A 19,450-nucleotide genomic window follows, 5' to 3' on the forward strand; every position below is an offset into this window, starting at 1 on the left:
AGGTTTATGGGAACTGTTGTGCAAAAATATTTGAAGGGTCACATAGTTGCTCACTCCACGTTTCACCACTCTGACGAATTGTAACAGGAACAACTGAGCAGAATACTGATACTTAACTCTGAAAAACCAGAATTACAAAGAATGGTGGCTTATTGTTGCTTGTTAATCCAGTCACAGTGTATTCCATTTATGCCCAGGTTTCTTACAGATTTCTGTTTATACAGGACGAAGCCCACTATCCATTTGCATGTGAAATTACAGAGCGATTTTGTGCTACTGTCTCCTTTAGAACAATAAAAACTTTTAAAATTAGAACTAAATAGTTCTCCTATTAGTGACATACAAGAGAACTGGTTATAAATTGAAAATACACAGGAATAACAATGAACCTTTTCTATAAGAAAAAGAGCAGACAAATTATGAATGGGGAAATCTAAAAAAAATTTAAAAAAGAATTTGGTGTTTAGTTGGATTTTCAAAAAATGGTCTTCATGATGAAATGAGGACAAGCTTCTTTGCTATATGAATGGAAAAGGGTACCTCCTGAATCAAAGGTCAACCTAAATCAGTATTAACAGTCATTTTGAAAGGAATTCTTCCCTGTCTCTCACTTTTGTTTCATGTGATAATGACTTCGCTACTTGAGATAACACCTATCAGTCTGAAAAACTGACCAAGGTCTCTCTGTTTCTAATTAAGAGTCTGTGTTCCTGTAACTCTATACAAACAGTCACTGTATATTCGGAGCCCTTCTTATCTGGGTTGATTTACATGTCTCAGAAGGAAACACTTTTGTGGCATGACTTGTTTTAAAGTCAGGTAGTTCGAGCTAAGACCTAAATACCTTAAAGGCACCAGATCCTATGTGAAGTCGAAGGATTTCATGGCTGGCATCTCTGAAGATGCCAGCCACAGATGCTGGCGAAACATCAGGAAGAAACTCTTCTAGAATATGGCCACATAGCCCAAAAGCACCAGATCCTGTCTGAGCTGGGAAGCCAAGCAGGGTCAGCCCTGGTTAGTACTTGGATGGGAGACCACCAACAAATACTAGGTGGTGTAGGCTTCATTTCAGAAGAATGAACTAACAAAACCACCTCTAATTATTCTTTGCCTGAAAGAGCCATCTGAAATTCATGGGCTCACCATAGGTTGACAGGCAACTTGAAGGCAGGCGTGCTTGCATGTGCATGCACACACACACACACACACACACACACACACACACACACGACGCTACAGCTTTCAGGTTGGGAATTCTGAACACCTTCCCTAAACTGCAAATCCCAGGATTCCATAGGATGTTGCCATGGCAGTTAAAGAACACCACTCCATCAAGCCAAACATTATTAGACACATTCTTCCTTCTTCAGTGCATTGTTCCTCCCTTAGTAGTGTGTGTGGTTTTCCAGGAATCAAATCTGCTTTCTAGCTCGGAAAAGCCTGGATTGCAAGAAACAATTTGCTCACATGTCTCATGATGCTATAATAAAGCAACTGAAGAAGCAGTCTGGCCAAGAATAGGAAGAATTTTTACAAGCTGTGGATGATTAGAAGTCACTGGCTGCTGTTGCCGCCGTCGCCGCCGCCCGTCACAGCTTTTTGCCGCTCTGGGCGCCGCCATTTTGGGCGGCAAAATGGCAGCGAGGTCGCGCGAGATTTCGCCGCCATTTTGGGCAAAAAATTGGCGGCGCCCATAGCCCCAGAGGCCGCTATGGGCGCCGCTATTTTTTTGCCCAAAATGGTGGCGCCCAGAGCGGCGAAAAGCTGCGATGGGCAGCTGCGGCGGCAGTGGCAGCGGGCCCCGTCAGGGGCCAGCAAAGATGGGGAGGCCTGGCCCCCGGAGGGTGGAAGCTCCGCCCCAGGATGTGGCCCCGCCCTGTAGGGTGGAAGCTCCACCCCCGCATGTGGCCCCGCCCCGGAGGGTTGAAGCTCCACCCCCGGCTTCGGCCCCCCAGTCGCCTGAGGGATACCAACCTGGCCCCCGGCTCAAAAAGGTTGCCTACCCCTGCACTAGCTAAATTAGACTGCTCTCATGTTTGAATGCTATTGTGTCCCTAGAATCATCACATAACATATTTATTTTATTTTTTGCATTTATCCTTGGCCTTGCTGCCAATGGCCTCCAGAATAGTTCAAAAAATAATTCTAAATTAACAAACGTTTAACAGTTAATTAATTAATTAATTAAATACTTCCTATGGAGTATGAGAGCCCGTGTGGTATAGTGGTTTGAGCACTTGGGCTATGACTCTGGAGACCAGGGTTTGAATTCCTGCTCAGCCATGGAAATCCACTGGGTGACTTTGGGCAAATCACACTCTCTTAAGCCTCAGAGGAAGGCAAAGGCAAACCCACTATGAACAAAACTTGCCAAGAAACCCCCGTGATAAGATTGCTGTAAACTGGAAAAAAAACTTGAAGGAATACATAGCAATAACAAGATTATGTAGCATAATGGTGTAATACGTGTAAACTTAAAGTATGTGAGTCAAGATAGGGTGGAAAGAATATGACTAGTCAGCTCTTACGTTGAGGTGGCAATAGTATTGTTTTTATTTCTTATTTAGCCTGCTTCATGCCTAAGGTTAGGACCTTTGCCCACATAATGCTTCTCTGGATCTATAAGAAGAAGAAATTCTTGAAATACTTTCTACAAATTCTAGAAAGAATTCAGTTCTTCAAGTAACTGACTACTCTGTGTGGCAGGGAGGCACCAATGGAAGCCCTGTTCACAGAGACTTTTGTAACAGAATAAAGAGGTAGAACAGAGATTCCAATAACTAGCAAACTATTCCAACCAACATGTGCCACCTACAAGCACCAGTGTATGGTCTTGGGGGAGAGGGGGGCTCATGAAAGTTATTTCAATGAAAAGAAATTTCCCCTGGTGCTACTGTGAGTCTATTCTTATCCACTTACATCCCCAGCTCTCATGAGCAATTGCCTATAGTGCACAAAATATCTAAAGGGCATAGTAAATCCTAACCTTTGGTCTTCCAGATGTTTTGCACTTCACCTGTCAGACATCCTACCCAGCATGGCATTCTGGTCAGGGCTTGTAGGATTTTGAAGTACAAAACCTCTGAAGGCCAACAGCTGAGAACTGGGTTAGGAAAAGAAAAGAATACATGCTAGTATGGCGTAGCAGTTTGAGCATTGGAGAACAGGAATGGATTCCCACTCAGCCATAAAACTGACAGGTGATCTTGGGTAAATCACATGCTCAGTCTCGGCGGAAGACAAACCTCCTCTGAACAAATCTTGCCAAGAAGCATATAAAGTCGCATTAGGGCCACCATAAGTTGGAAACAAATTGAAGGCACGCCACACACGCACAACAAATCTTAGAACTTGTTTTCACAACTATTTACCATCCTAAAGGTAGTATTACTGTATAATATTTGGATTACTCAAGATCAGTTGCAAATACTAAGCCCTGTACATACTCATGTATAAGTCTAGAAATTTTAGCCAAAAAATTACCCACACAACCTGATTGACTTATCCATGCAAGTACTGTACTTTAACTCTTTTTTTTAAAGGAACCATCCCATTGTGAAAGGAAAGAGTGTAATCTGTCCTGGAAGCACTGACACCCCCCCCCCCCACCTCTCTCATCCATCTAGCTTTAGTGTGAGGACAAACAGTTACACATGATTGGATTTTGTAAGTTCTTTGGCATTGTTTTCCTTTGCTTCATACTTTAGAGCCTGTCTTACATGTCTTTAGATTTTAGGCTCGACTTATCCACAGGCCATAGCAAAATCCATAATTCTGGCCCACAAATCTGCCCTCAATTTATGCATGAGGTCAACTTATAGTTGAATATATATGGTAATATTAAAATGTGAAAATAAATGAAAATCAAGAACAATTTAATCTACAACATTATGTCAACAAATGCTTTTGGGTTTTAACTTTCCACTTTCTTCACCAGTTAACCTGGGCAATATAAACAGGTTTATCCCTGTTAGCTAACACAGCAATAGTGACAAAATTAAGTTTGGCTAAAATCCTGTAGTGAGGATAATAGGATTTGGACCCAGGTTTACCCATGTATAGACCAACCTGTCAGCAGGTAGAATGAAGTTGCTGACTCAGGCAACTAGTTTGGGGTATCATAGATGAACACAATGTGTCACTTGATTTGTTATTATTTTATTTTTGTTGAAATGGAGGACATTTTGTGGGATTATGTGCCTCAGGAGTCCCAACATGTTGGCTAGCCTTGGATGCTATGCACTTTACTTGGGAAAAGGAGGACACCATTTGTTGTTCTGCCTTGGACAGCAAAATGTATTGGGCCAGTTCTGTTCCACTTCAAAGAAGTGAATTATTATTTATGTAGTATCATTCCTCTGCCCAACACTTGGAAGGCACACAACAGCAACAACACTGTCATATTTAGTAGTGTATTGAGTTGTGGGCCTTGCCTTGCTTTCAATAAAGCATGGGAAAATTAAGGCTTGTACAAATTGTTTCTCAATAGTTGTGCCAGAGTGGAAAAATATTTAAATATGTTAATATACTAGCTGTTGAAACAGAAAATGTTTTTAAAAGGATGTCAGTCTTCCAGAAGTGTGAAGGACAGTGATAGAAAACAAGCACAGTACAAAGAAACATATCCTGAAATATTCTTATATATCAGTGGGATCTAAGCAGTTACCAGCATGCCGAAGCACTTGAATGAATTTCAACAGGACTTTTAGGGCAGCCATCTAGATTATTCTATTCAACTTTTGCCACAATGTAAATAGTCAATATGGAACTTAACAAGGATTATTTATTAAAAAAATGTTGTTTTGCCAAATTCTAAAGATAATCTAGTTGGCATTGTCAAAACACAGAAGAACTCTCTCCAGTTTATTAGAGAAAAAAGATTAGCAATGAAGTTAACATCCTGTGTAGTGATAAAAATGTTACTTATGACTTTCAAGAATTAACCGCTGGCTAGTCATGTACATATTTTTTTTTTAAAAAAAAGAAAGAAAGAAGGGAGAACAAACAAAAAGAGCAAATATGAAGCTGTCCCTCTTTGTCTGATCTTTAGTCCAGCATTATCAGATTTATTAACAGTGAAACATTCTTAAGAGCCCATTAAGAAACAAACAGAACAGAACAGTTCAATACACACACCAAGTGAAGAACTTCCGTTACTTGCACTTCCTGCAGGCTGGACACACAAAGAACAATATGCTCCTCAGTGCCTCTTCCCTAAAAAGGACTGGAAATAAGACTAAATAAAACAAAAAATGTCAACATAGCCAGGGTGAAAACAGGATGACCACCAGAGACTGGAATTGTTGGTGTCAAAGCAAATTCCTTGATGTTAATTTGGAATGCAATTTATTAACTTTGATTATTTTAGTGAAAATTAGAAAATCAGTTCATTCTTTTAATTACTAATAATATATTTATGACATTGTTTTATTTTTTTAAAAATAACTAAAGGAGCCATAAATGGCCTAATGTGGCTTCTCTGAAAATACACCCATTAATAATTAAAATAAATGTAAACATCAATTATTTTTCAAACAATTAACATCATTGTCATTTAAGAATTTAACAGTGTTGAAAACTGATACTTTTTTTTAATGAACTGGGTAAGAAATCAATTAATTCAAAATTCTGATGACAACTAAGTACTAAATGGCTTTAGTGTTTCTGCAAACTCCCTATCTCTTTTTTGACACCATGAAAGATCAGAAAATGATTGTTGTATTTTGAATAGCAGAGGGCTGAAATAACTTGGCTGGCTTTGGGTACCATGGGCTTCCCTTTGGATATATGTGGGGGTGCAACTGACTATCCCTCTCAGAGAACAGCAGAACATCTTAGGCCTGACTGGGGAATGTGTTGATGAGAGGCATGTACAACTCCTTTGTTATCCAGGAGAGAGGGTAAGAGAGCAAAGGTCTGCTACTGCACTTTATCTAAAATTAAGGGAGTCATGCCTTTATTTTTACCACTTCCCTTTTTCGTCTCCTAATTTGCCTGCTAAAAATAACCTAGCCCTCTGTGCACTTTCTAAGAAAATACTAATGAGTATGAATAGCATTTTGTCTCCAAACTTTCCAAGATCCACTCACATACAGAGATTAGACAAATGTCAAATAAGATCTTTTCCTACCAGCTGAGTTTCATCAAATCACACTACAGGAAGCCTGGGAGAAGGCAAGCATGGGTAGGCTCCATATACAAATCTCATGGTGACCCTTCGTTGAGAATGTATTTGAGTAAATATTGTATTTATAGCGACCCACCACAAACACCACTATAGTCCTTCTTCCCCTGAAGCCAAGGCTTTGAAGTGACTAAGCTACATGACAAGCCATATGCTTCTCAGTCAGCTGGATGACTAGAGGAGACAATGTGTGACTAAAGAAAGTATGTGGAAGGTTCTGTTCTTCCCAGTGAATAGCCATAACTATAGCAACTTCATTTATATACTGCTTCATACTGCCTAAGCATATCTAAGTGGTTTACAACTGTAAGCTAATTGCCCCCAACAAGCTGGGTACTCATTTTAGTGACCTTGGGAGGATGCAAGGCTGAGTTGACCCTGAGCCCCTGGCTGGGACTGAACTCATTACCTTATGGTTTGAGAGTGAGTGGCTGCAGTAAAGGCATTTAAGCACTGCACCACCAGGGCATATATGAATATTTCCCTGTAGAACAGAGATTCCAAATTGCTGGATGCTATCAAATAATGCATACACTCAGTACAGGTACAGATTTTCTATGGTGGGATGCTTCACTCCTAAGTGTATGTCTCATGGTTATGTCATTAGGTTCATAGCTTAAATACAGCATATGTATATGACAGAAACAATGATACCAAGTAAAATTACCATTAGTGTACACTTGTTCCTCCACATTTGCTGGGGTTAGGGGCACAGGACTCCTGTGAATGTGAAAAAAAAACGCAAATAACAAAAACACTCTGTTTTTACCTCAAAGAACACTTTTCTAGGTCCTCCAGTGCAACTCTGTGGTCAACATCTGCCAGACATTGACCACAGAATTGCACTGGAGGAGCTACAAATGCCTTGAGGAGTGTTCTGTCTAGGTCCTTCAGTGAGACATTTGGTTAAAGTTGACCATAGAGTTGCGCTGGAGGACCTAGGTATTCCTAGAGAGAATATATTAATAAAATTAATATTCAAAAATCCATGAGTAATCAAATCCACAAAGGTCAAAGCCACAAATGTGGAGGGACAGTGTAGATGGCTCATGCAAAGTTAAGAAAGTGCTTAAGTAGCTCAGTCACACTACTACAGCTTAGCTTGTGTGTGTGTGTGTGTGTGCCTTCAAGTTACCTGTTGACTTGTGGTGACTCCATGCATTTCATAAGGTTTTCTTAGTCAAAGAATACTCAGAGGTAGCTTGGCATTACCTTCCTCTGAACTAAAGCCTTCAGCACCTGGTATTCTTTAGCAGTCACTTATACAAAGACTATCCAGGCCTGACTCTGCTCACCTTCCAAGATCAGTCAGAATCTTATGCCTTCAGGGTATAGCTATACTAACCGTCAAACCCAGCTGTCACTGCCATCTAGAATGGTTCCACGTCATCTCCTTTTCCCTTCCTTTGCTTAACAGTAGCTTGAATAACACGATTCTGCAAGTGTGGAAAACATATCTAATGCAAAATTAAGATCAGTGAGAATTATAGCACAGTCTTTACTCAAAGCCACTTATGTAAGAGTCTTTCTGAATATACAAATATATTGAAAATGTATAGCCAGTGCCTGCTAAAATCTGAGAAGTCAGGAGTGAGATTTCCAGAAGTCAGTGTCAAGGCTGTGCCTAGTCTCTCACATTGATCTTTATCCCCCATCCCTAGCAAAACCAGAAGAGATTACAAAAAACTTTTAACAAAAGAATATATCCTGTTAGAAGAAAACATGCCAGTGTATATTTATAATGCACATTGAAAAATTCAGTGATCTCGCTATTAATAATATAAAAACACCTGTTTTAATATTATATCCAAGATATCCAAGGATTCAGCGTGGCATGTCTGAAGCAAGAAAATACTCATATATATCATCATGAAAGGAATGCTTGCCCGAGATTCAGTTTCATCATAGACTACATTCATAAACTAATTCTTCTCCTTATTTATAGCACATACACAAAAAACTTTCCAGAGACACTCGCTCCTTATTCCAAGCACATTATTACTGGAAAGATGGTATTTTCTAGAGGAAGAACAAATCTAGAGATATGCTGGTAACCTTGGCCTAAACAGCATAACCCCATCCTGCTAATTTGAAGCCTCTCTGCTGTAAAAACAGCAGCCTTCACATTCCTTCATATTTATCAGCCAAAGAATCAAAAACAAACAAGATGTCCTGACATTCTTCACTACACAGAATTATTTAAAAGTCACTTTGACCCTTGTAGCAGAGGAATAAGGTAAGAAACTTAACTGGAATGGCTAAACTCACTGGGTTTGCCTCTATATTTATAGCCAGTTCATGGAGTCTACTCCTTAAGATGTCTAGTAAATCACAAACTTTCTGTATACCTATTTCCCCCCCGAAACACACACACATCATCATTTGGAGACTGGAATAAAGCATACTGTTGTTTGGGAATCCAGTCATTTCTAAAGATGACAGCTGAAATTCCATGTGGTATCCATGTGTCTTGGAACTGTATGTGAATGCACCTTCTAGTCGTTTATCTGTGGCAACCCCATGGATTTTATAGTTTTCTTAGGCAAGGAATACTCAGAGGTAATTTTGCCAGTTCCTTCCTATGAAATATAGCTTAAGCACTCAGGAATGCCAGGTACTGTAGGCGATAACAGACAACAGTAAAGTGCCACCAACTGAGATGCCCTGGCCTGCCTTCTTGGAAAGTTAAGAATCAAAAGAATTTCAATGCCCATATACTGGGGAGTTTCCAACATGGTGCCTATGAGTATGGTTACTGTCTGTAAGCATTTCTGATGGAGCTTCCCAGGCTTAGCATCCCTCATGACTTTTTCTTTTGTTTAAAAAATGAAATGAGAGGTTGTATTGTTGCTGCTAAACAATTTATTTCTGAGAGTGCTTGTGAAGCCAAGAAGCTTTCTTTAAAAAATAAAAAGGCCTGGAGGTCTTCATCTTTAAGTGAACAGGCAGACTTTTAAGAAAAAGGTAAGAAGAGATTAGTTAAAAGTCACTTTTAAATAATCTCATTTTACCTTTTTCTTAAAAGAGTCACTTTGACTCTTGTTGCACAGGAATAAGGAAATAAACATGTATAACCAAAGGGTGGGGGCAACATGCCAAGGGGCTGGAGCCATACCAAGGAGTGAATTTGGGGAGGGGGTTCCTGGTGTGTGTTTTTGCCTGACCATATGTGTTTTTCCAAGCAGTTTGCTTTCTGTAAAATGGGTACTAGTTGTGCTTTGCAGGAGCAACTGCTTTCGCATTTTGAGACTCAGATTTCACTCCTTGATACTCATTTTCCCAGTGAAGTTGCTTGTTCCTGAAAAGCACTGATTTACCCTTTTATGAAGAGGGCATTGGCATATACAATTGTGGATTCAAAAAATACTTTTCTGTTTTGAAGGTGGGACTCTTCCACCTCTGTCTTCAGTTAGGTTTTTTAGCATGTTTGCATTTTTCTCTCCCAGTCTCACCAGTTTGCTTTCGAAAAGTCAAACCCACCATTTTCTCTGAGTGAAACAGTCTTTCAAAATTCCAGACATGTTCACCAGTTCATCTTTCACAACAAGGTTGTGAGCAAAGCCCCTGTTAATTCCAAAGTATACAGAGTGGAAAGAGAAAGCTTGGTACCAAGTCTACCCATCATGTTATGGAAAATGTATTCCTTTACAAGCCTTTCCATACCACTTTTCATTTAAAAGAAATCCCCAGAAGTTCACAATAAACAAATCTGAACACATTTCTCCATGTGTCCAAGCTCAGTATTCTATTTAATATTTTTAAAACATAATACCAAGGTTTCTGCCATATCAAACATATAGCACAGTCATGTTTGTGGCTCTTCATACTTCTGTGAAAAACCAGAATTCATAAATGTAATTACTGCAAATGAGATCTATTTGTCTCACTTTGGATGGTACAAGAGAAGCATGAAAGTTCTTATTCTTATTGTTCTGGTCCAACCATTGTTGCCCTTTTCCTAAAATAATGTCTTGATACACCAATGGGGTAGATTTAATATAGGACAGTTTGCATTGGATTTTGTTATATTTCTCTGATAAGCAGTAAAAAGGAAGGGGAAACATCTGAAGTTATTTTTATGTCTTTAGGTCTTTTGGCAATACAGTGAAAAATGCTAGGGTGGGCCTGGTATTGTCTGGAGCCTGTCAGTTCTGCTGCATAGCCTCATTTCCTCCTTCCTGTTGCTAGTGAAGCATGAGAAACTTCTGTTTACAGTATAGGACCATCCTGTTTGACATACACCTCCCTCCCCATCCCCCTTCATAGGCCAACAGACCATGGTTGTCTCTCACCAAAGCATATGAAAAAACTCCATATGCCTCTGCTGGTCCTGAGCAATTCATATACATTCCATTTTATTACCTGTTTCCATACACTAGAGGACATAAGGTTTGGAAGATCTCATACTGAACATCCTTTCAAACTGACCTCCGCCCCCAGCAGCCCCACACATGCTTTGAACATGATGTTTCTCCATGTGTGGGCTTTCCACGTACTTTAGTGGAAGACTGGTAAGTATTATATGTGCAAATTTGATATTGGAGAGGATGAAGCTGCTTGAAACAATGTGGGATACAACCTAGATTGCTCTGAATTTAACTGAATTGGAAAATCCATAGATTGAATCTAGAACTGCCTGAATACAAAGTAATATTTATTTCTACAAACTATAGGTCTTTCTCCTTTGTCTAGAGCTGCCTCCTATATAGTCATGTTAATTGGAAGGTTTTTATGAATATCAAGTAGAGTTGCTGCTTATCAATCTATCCTAGCTCACAATGGAAACATTTATCTCAAGAGAACTGTGTATCACACATGCACTTTACCTTTCACCATGGCGAGTGTCTTGTTAACATCTGGCAAGTGCAACTTTCTACAGCTACTATGGTAAGGGCAGGCTCTGGCAAACACACTTTTGATCCAAAATCTGTAAATGCCTGCATGAAACTCCTTTCACCTTTTAAAGTCAGTCCTAATATTGTTTGGTCCACATGCTTAGACAGCTGCACATGAAAAATCTGAGCACTCTAATCCTATATAGAATTAGGCATCACATACTGAATACTGTGTGCCTAGAGATGCAGATTATTCTGAACAAGAGCAAGATGGAAGAGAAGCATATTAATTTTCTTTAAAAAAATCTAGAGCTACATATAAGAATATCAAAATCTTAGTTTATGTAAAATCAATGTCAAGGAATTCTAAACAAGGTAACTTAAAGGCTGCAAAAGAAAGAACTTGACCTGGTTCTGAAAAGACAAAAGGAAGGAGTGGTGTTGGTCTGGACTCTGCAGGAGATTAAATTCAAAGCAGAGCCCCACTTTCAGCTCTGAACTTCCAAGAAGCCTTAAAGGGGAAATTGTTCCTTGGAACAGTCAGCTCCAAGTCATTTTAGGACTTTGGGGTCACACACAATATTATGAATGGGCCATAAAAGTAAGTTTGTATCAGGTGCAGTTACTGGTAATAGATGAACCTTGGTGCATATGTGTGTGTGCATGTGGAAAGAAAGAGAGGTTCTTCACAGGCTAAGTGGCACCTCACTAAGCTCTGCAGTGGCTTTGCTCCATTAGCTATCAAAAGAAACTTTGCATATTCCCCAAATTCTCACAGATCTTGTGTATTCCACAGTGTGAGTCTTCAGCAAGAAACCAGACAGTTAAAATGAAAGGGAACCTTTGAAAGAACATTGGTTTAGTGGACTGGAGAACACAAAGTTTAACAATGGCTCTGCCTGCTCTCATAAAGAGAGCCAGTGTGGTGTAGTGGTTTGAGCACTGGATTGCGACTCTGGAGACCAGGGTTTGAATTCCTGCTCAGCCATGGAAACCCACTGGGTGACCTTGTACAAATCACACTATTTCAGCCTCAGAGGAAGGCAAAGACAAAGGCAAAAACCCCTCTGAACAAATCTTGCCAAGAAACCCTCATGACAGGTCCGTTTTCAGTTCTTGAAGACATACAACAACAACAACAACAACAAATCTCATAAAGGTGAAGAGGGATACCAAAACATGACAGTGAAAGGAAAACCAATGGCCAAGTACACTGGCCCATTAAACTACTCATGCATAGAGTAGTACCAATCAATCCCAGCCATTTGAGAAATAATCTTCAACTGAGGGGACCACAGCCAGTCTGTCATAACCTCCCCCGCAAGGCTCTATTGTGCAAGCATTTGGAGGGAATTACCCAATTGAGACTCCTCAATAAGGATTTCCTGGTCACCTATGATAACTGCTAATCATGTCTATGCAAATATTGTAGCCCTTTTGAATTTCCCCCTTTAGGTCATAAAAGACTTTGCCACTACATATTGGCAAGTAACTTTTGAGATCTAGTTTGCAAGGCTGACAATCCTCATACATTCTCTCTGGTTTTGAAAATGAAAAAAAAAAAAGTAGGCTAGTGGATAAATTATGCTTCCTCCAGTTGATCCAACAGAAAGACAACATAATAAAGATCAGTTAATTAAAATGAAGGCACCCAGAAGTCTATTGGGTTAGATCAGATGTACAATCTAGCAAAGAGCTTGTAGCCCAGATGGATGCTAAATTAATCAAAATTTGAGCAGCAGATATATTTACATACCCATGAAAAAAAACCAACAACACTCCTCAATCTGCTAGGCTATTATCTTCTTTCTAGTTCAATATAAATTGCATTGTAAATGTAACCAGATCCTCACTATCCAGACTACTGGGAGTTCCTCGATCCTTCTGAGACTCCCAACAGCTCAAGAGAGAAAATGCATCTGTAACTGATGACTGTGATAATGTTACAGTTGCTTAAATAAAAAACTCTGCACTTTAAACAAAAATGGGGAGGGAGAGGGAGAAAATCCACTATTATTGTTAGATAAGGTGTAAGTCAAAACCTGGGGCACACTGTTAACAGGCAAAACATTCTGACAGATTGCCTGAAATTTCATCTTCAGGGAGCAAGAGGCAGAATGTTAGCTAGACAAGGTCATTTGTCTTGGGAGCTCTTTGCCTGCCTGGTGCCACCAGATCTCCAGCACATATATTTTAGCTCACGCTCATTTATTTATTCTAGAGTAACAGGAATGAGGGTAGCACTTCCCAGCCTGATTTAGAGGAGGGTAGGCACTGGTGCCATGCACACAGTTGTCTGGTAATTTTCCTTCAGGGACTGCAACATTCACAAATTGTTCTTTAAACTATCCCAAGTTCAAACATTCAAGAGGAAAAGGAAAAAAAAAAAAAAGGGGGGGGGGAGGAAGCATGCTGTTGATATTTTCCTCTTCTTGAAGTTCCTAATGCTCTCTGAATTGGGTGTTTGCTCATGATTCAAGGACAAATCTGGCCCTAAGTGTAAGTGTGAGCGGGTCATTTTCCCCCAAAGGAAAACAAGTGAATCAAATTAGAGATGCTGTTGGAATATAAAATGCATCCAGCCTCTGAATGACCACCTCTGTCATGAACTGATATATCGCCTTGATCATGCATACCCAGTATCTTCATGTGCTGTTGAATTGGTAAATTAGAAATGATATGGAGGGCTTTCTCTCCAGGGCAAAAAGCCTGAACTCTGCTGTGACGTTGTCAAGCACACAGCTTACAAAACTTACTTTACAAATCACCCAGTGGACATGCTGTTCAAGGGATTCTGGTACCTCTAGTCTGAAAATTAAGTTTTCCAAGCTATGCTCAAGCACCTCTTTACAATTCAGAAAGCATGCAGTTAGGGATTGTGGGAACTGTAAACCAAAACATTTGGAGAACTGTGTGTGCTGCTTTCCCACCCACTCCAGTAGAGAGGTCCACCTGTGACCCTCTGGGTTGAATACTCATCCTCCACAGCAGAAACCTAGTTTGGGTTTATGGCTTAGGAAAGGACTGAAGTTATGCTAAGAGCATATAGATGATTTGGATGCATAGTATCTCAAATTCAATCTCTGCCAAATCCGGCTGGAAGAACCTCAGACTGCAGAAATGAGAAAATAATGTTGCCTAACAGTCTGAGAAATTCACTAACAATCCCATGGGAAATCAGATGGGAGAAATGGTCTGGACACAGCATTAAGCATAGCTGAGAATCATTACTCCCAGAATGACCAGGGAATTCTGTTATCTGATAAGATGTAAATTTTGCAAGGATGAGTATTAAGAAAAGAAGAAGAGCCCTGTTGAGTTAGACTGAAGCCCTACCCAGGCTAGGATTTTCTCCTCATAGTGTTCAACCAAATGCCTAGGAGAAGCCTACAGGCATGACAAGAACTCAAGAACACCCTCCCACTTCCCAGAAACTGCTTTTAATGCTGGGAATAACATATAGCACGTCCATATGTCCACTTGTCTCCTTCCTGAAAGACGATGGGTAGCACAATAAAAATATTGTTGCATGCCTTCAAGTTATTTCCAACTTAATAATAATAATATTTATTTGTATTCCGCTTTTTGATAAAGGAATCTAAGCAGATTCCAACAGTATAATTAAAACATTAAACAATTAAAAATTACAATTAAAAAAACCCAAAACCTTATGGCAACTTTAAGGCAACCCTATTATGCCTCCCCCAGCAATTTTTGTTTAGAACAGGGTTTGCCATTGCCTTCCTCTAAGGCTAACAGAGTATGTCTTGCCCAAAATAACCTTATGGGTTTCCATGGCTGAGTGGGATTTGAACCCTGGTCCCTAGAGTCTTGGTATAGGACACAGACCACTACAACATGCTGGTTCTCACTGAACATATCTTTATGGGGAAAAAACATTTTTGAATTGTGTAGTCAGAAAACCAAATCCAGCCCAGAGTTGGCTAGAAGATTAATGCTAACAGCAGATGCTGGTGGCTTCCATGCCAGTGGGGTGGTGATTCCACTCTGGGTTTTAGTCTGAACTTTAAATGAGCTATTCAAAGTGCTGAACTTTATCCTAAAGTCCAAAGCAGATTCATCACCCCAGTGACATGGGAGTATATCCATACTGCATTGTTATAGCCATTTGATACTAGTTTAACTGTCATAGCTTCATCCTAAGGAATCCTGGGATTTGTAGTTTTGTTAGGTACTTAGAATTCTCCCCTAGAGGCTTCTAATGATTTAATTCAGGGGGGTTTATTACAGAAGTTTATAAATCTCACCAAACTATAAATTCCAGGATTCTATAGGATGGAAGGTTAGCAGCTAAACTGGTATCAAAATGCTATAACTTTGCAGTGTGCACACATTCCTGGATGCCACCAGCCACTACTAGGTACTGACTTTTCAATTTGTCTTCTCTTGCTCTTTAAGTATTATTAACATCCTATGAGTAAAGCAATACAGTGCTATTTAAAATTAACTCCTGAGGTCAATGATCTCAATATAAGAGGATCACAACCTTCATGTATATATCTGTGTTTTGTTTTCTGAAAGACATTTAGGTCATCAGGCAAGCTTATTTCTCAATGCAACGTTACAAGGATTACTAGGCTGAGGGTGACCCATTGCAAACTGCTGCATCTTCAGGATTTCTTTCTCCTGTGCAGTCCCTCTCTCTTTCTTTCTCTCCCTCTCTCAAAAAGGAGCAACAGGCACATGTTAGAGACTCCTCCTAAAATGTGTTACACCTCATTTGCTGCTACTTAGAGGTATGGCCTTCATTAGAGTTAAGAGAAAGATTTTGTTCCCAATGATGCTCCAAGTATGTCATTGGCAGGCTTTTGTGAGAAAGGAGATGGCGTGGTACCCAAGGTAGACCACAAAAAGAGTTTGTTTTCTGTTTGTGTTTTAAAAATAAACCCCCACAAGGCATTGTTTACAACTGGCAGGGGGTGTTGCTCCTTGGAAGGGATCAAAGGCTCCTAGGATGACATCTTGAACTCAGGCAGCATGGCTGGGGGTGGGGGGGTATTTGGCTCTTAGGAGCCACCCAGCTAATTATTGGAAGGAAAGAAACTTCAAAAGGGGATTGTAGGTTTCCTTTCTCTTTAACTCCCCGCAACCCCCCCCCTCCATTTAACTCCTTTCTTCGATTGCTCTCTTTGCAGACTCCTACCTACACACAGATCCAAGTGACATGGAAATTTTGGCTTGAAACAGGAGAAGAAAAAAAAGCACACACACACACACACACACACATCACTCCGCTAATCTAAACTAATCTAAAACACATTTCCAGGAAAAAGCTGCCATATGGCTTCAGCCAGTCAAGGATTTCTCCTCTTCCTGTTTCATTAGGAGCCCTAGGCTATGATCCTAAGCACACTTCCTAGGAAAGACTCCCCAGTGCATATTGTACAATGGGATTTAGTTCCAAGGAAAGGATGAGACTGTTATGTACCTTCTTGTCATTATTACAGTTCAAAGTTTGGGAAAGTTAGTTTTTGGATTACCGCTCTCCAACCCCCCCCCCCCACCACCACCAGCCAGCTTGGGCACTGGGGATAGTGGGATTTGTTGTCCAAAAGGGACACTTCCCTCAGCTTTGTCCCTTTTCTCTGCTGTGTGGCCAACCCAATATTCCTTCCTTCCCTCCCCAGCTGCACAGTCATGACCCACTGCTGGATTTTGATTTTCCAATGAGGGCATAAACCAGGTGAAGTGGGAAAGGATCTCAAAAGCACAGGACCCATTAAAAGTGGTGTTGAATTAAATGTTTTGGTTCCTTGTGGACTACAACTCCCACTATCCCCAGTCAGCACAAATGCTTCAGGGTGCATCTATGAGAGCCGGCACTGTGTAGTGGTTTGAGAATCATACTATGGTTCTGGAGACCAGGGTTCAAATCCTGACTTGGCCTTGTACAGGGGTGGCCCTGGAAGAGTCACACTCTCTCAGCCTTAGAGGATGGCAATGGCAAACGTCCTCTGAATAAACTTGCTTTGGGGTCAGTGTAAGTCGGAAATGCCTTGAAGGTACACAACAACAACAACAAGGGCATATCTACTCTGTAGAAACAAAACGTGGTCATGTCCTCCCTTTTTCTCGAATGTTCCACATGCTGGCAGTGGTCCCCAAACTGTGCCTTTTAAGCGATTTTGGATTTGAGCTTCCAGAAACCCAGACTATTGGCCAACATGGCTGAGGCTTCTGGGAGCTGCAGTCCAAAATTTCTTAAAGGGCACCATTTGGGGACCACTGCAGTAGAGCCTTGTCCTCCTTTGTGACTATCATATCTGGTCACCCTGCACACAAGGTGCCCTTCCCGCCAGCAAAGCTGGAGACCAGGAGCAAGGAAGCAAACCAGAGAGTCAGGCAAAGCAAATACCCAATATTTCTGAAGGGGGCAGAGGATTTCCCCTGAAGACTTGTTGCAAGGCGTCTGCCTACGTGCCAAATGAAGGGTCTTCTTTGCCCTTTCGACTCTGTTGGAGGCTCACCCACCTCTCCTGGCTGGAGATCAGGAGATTAGATGGTCCCACCTTGGCTTCTGCTTTTGTAGTGGGGGAAGAAACAAAAACAGGAGCCAAGGTGGGACCATCTAATCGCCAGATCTCCAGCCAGCTTGACTGATCAGAGATTTCCCCAAAGGAGCTGAAGTCACACCTTTGCCAGGGGTCTGGATCCCAAAGCAAAACCTCCTCAAGCCACCTCCTCAATCCATGTCTCAGGCCAAAACTTCTCTCCCACCCCCATAACATTTTAGGCTACCTTCTTAGGCAACCTGTGCATGCCTCAATGCATGTGTGAGCTGCTGCCTCTGCTGAAAAAATTGGGCAAAGCCAACCATCATCACAATATCCTGTTGTGGTTTCAATCTCTCTCCTTCCTTTCAGAACTTGGGAGAAGTTTCTGGCATGGACCACAGCTCCCAGCATCTCGACTTGGTGGATTCTGGGAGTTGCAGTCCAAACAAGGAACCCCTCCAGCTCTAAAATTATAGTGGAAAGAACCCCCTTTGAGTATTCTTTACCTAAGAAAATCTTATGAAATACACAGGATTGTCATTAATCGACTGGCGACTTGGAAGGACTTGGTTGGGGAATTCTGTAGTCCAGGTACAACTCGGTCCTCTGTATTGACGGATTCTTTCTCGATGGATTCAAGCATCTGCAGCTTGAAGATAGTCCAAAAATATATCAGTTCCAAAAAAAGCAAATCTTGCTTTTTAACATTTTATATAAGGGCCACCATTTGACTATGCCCCTGTATTTAATGGGACTTGAGTATCCATGGATTTCGGTATCCACTGGGAACCAAACCCCAGCAGACACCAAGAGCCCACTTGTAGAACAAATATGTAACTTTCCCAAGGGTTGCCCACCCCTTGGACTGCAACTCCCAGAATGCCTGAGAGATTCAGGGAGGTATCATCCAAAAGTAAGAGAGTAACTTTCCCCAGCTGGACAGAGATCCAAAACACACTTTAGAAACAGTCCAGTCTGAGACCACTTTCACTGCCTCAATGCTAGAGAAGTCTGGGAGCTGTAGTTTTCTGAGACCTTGAGCCTGCTCTGTCAGAGAGCGCTCTGGTGCCATCATAAACTGCAGTTCCCAGGCTTCCCTAGCCCTGAGCCAGGGCAGTTAAAGCGGTCTCAGACTGGATGATTTCTGCAGTGTGTTTGGGACCTGAGACTTGTATTTCCTGACTTCCCTTTTTCAGGAACGTCTTCCACTTTTTTGGGTGGTGCGTTTTGAAAGTGACCCAAGCACGTCCTCATTTTCCCGGACCCGCCCTCCATGCCCACCTTCTATTCTATCCCCTGCCCTCCCTCCTCTGTTCCCTCAGGAGGACCCTCTCCTCAGGAGGACCTTAGGCTTCCTTCCCCAAATGGCGGGAACTTACTTGTCAGGATCATGCCCTTCTCCGGCTGCTCTTGGCACAAGGGCCGGGGAAGCAGAAGGAAGGCCGGCCAGTGCTGCTGCTGCTGCTGCCGCCGCTGCCTCCAAAGCCCCCGGGGCTCCGTCTGCTCCAGGGTCCCGCCTGCCCTGAGCCTCCTCCACTCCTCTCTCCGAAGAAGCCAAAGCCCTTCAGAGGCAAAGGAGGGGGCGAAGGAGCCTCCATCCCAGGCATCGCCCTCCCCTTCTCTTCCCCTTCTCCTCCTCTTTCTCCTCCTCCTCCTCCAGGGGTTGGTCAGAGGCTGGGAGGAAGGAGGCCAAAGACAGCTGCTGCATCCACACTGGGGAAATAACCCGGTTTGGCACCGCTTTAACTCTTTGGTAAGAGAGGAGGGATTCCTAAACGCCCTCCACTTACTGCAGGACTAAGAAGCCTGGGCTTACACTTCTAAGAGTGTGCCTAGCTTTTGTTCTGCAGCTGCCTACATTTGTCTGGAAGAAAGTCCTCCATTTTGTCCAGGAGGAGTTCCAAAATGTCCTC

General features: G+C 41.6%; 1 protein-coding gene across 3 annotated transcripts in view; it reads right to left on the reverse strand.

Annotated features, from left to right (window-relative positions):
* The window catches only part of LOC149312752 (rho GTPase-activating protein 7-like), a 270,354-nt gene that overhangs the window by 49,926 nt on the left and 200,978 nt on the right, over positions 1 to 19,450 (reverse strand). The window contains exon 1 of one of the 3 annotated variants that reach the window (XM_089525293.1): positions 18,917 to 19,064. The exons of the other annotated variants lie outside the window; for them this stretch is intronic. Within the exon in view, the coding sequence (XP_089381419.1) occupies positions 18,917 to 18,929 (13 nt within the window). The 5' untranslated portion in view covers positions 18,930 to 19,064. Of the gene's footprint in view, positions 1 to 18,916; positions 19,065 to 19,450 lie in introns of those variants that run through there. 3 annotated transcript variants of the gene reach the window in all.

This window comes from Sceloporus occidentalis, unplaced genomic scaffold (assembly GCF_023333645.1).
Source record: "Sceloporus occidentalis isolate IW3139 unplaced genomic scaffold, rSceOcc1.0.p SCAF_5, whole genome shotgun sequence".
NCBI lineage: Eukaryota > Metazoa > Chordata > Lepidosauria > Squamata > Phrynosomatidae > Sceloporus > Sceloporus occidentalis.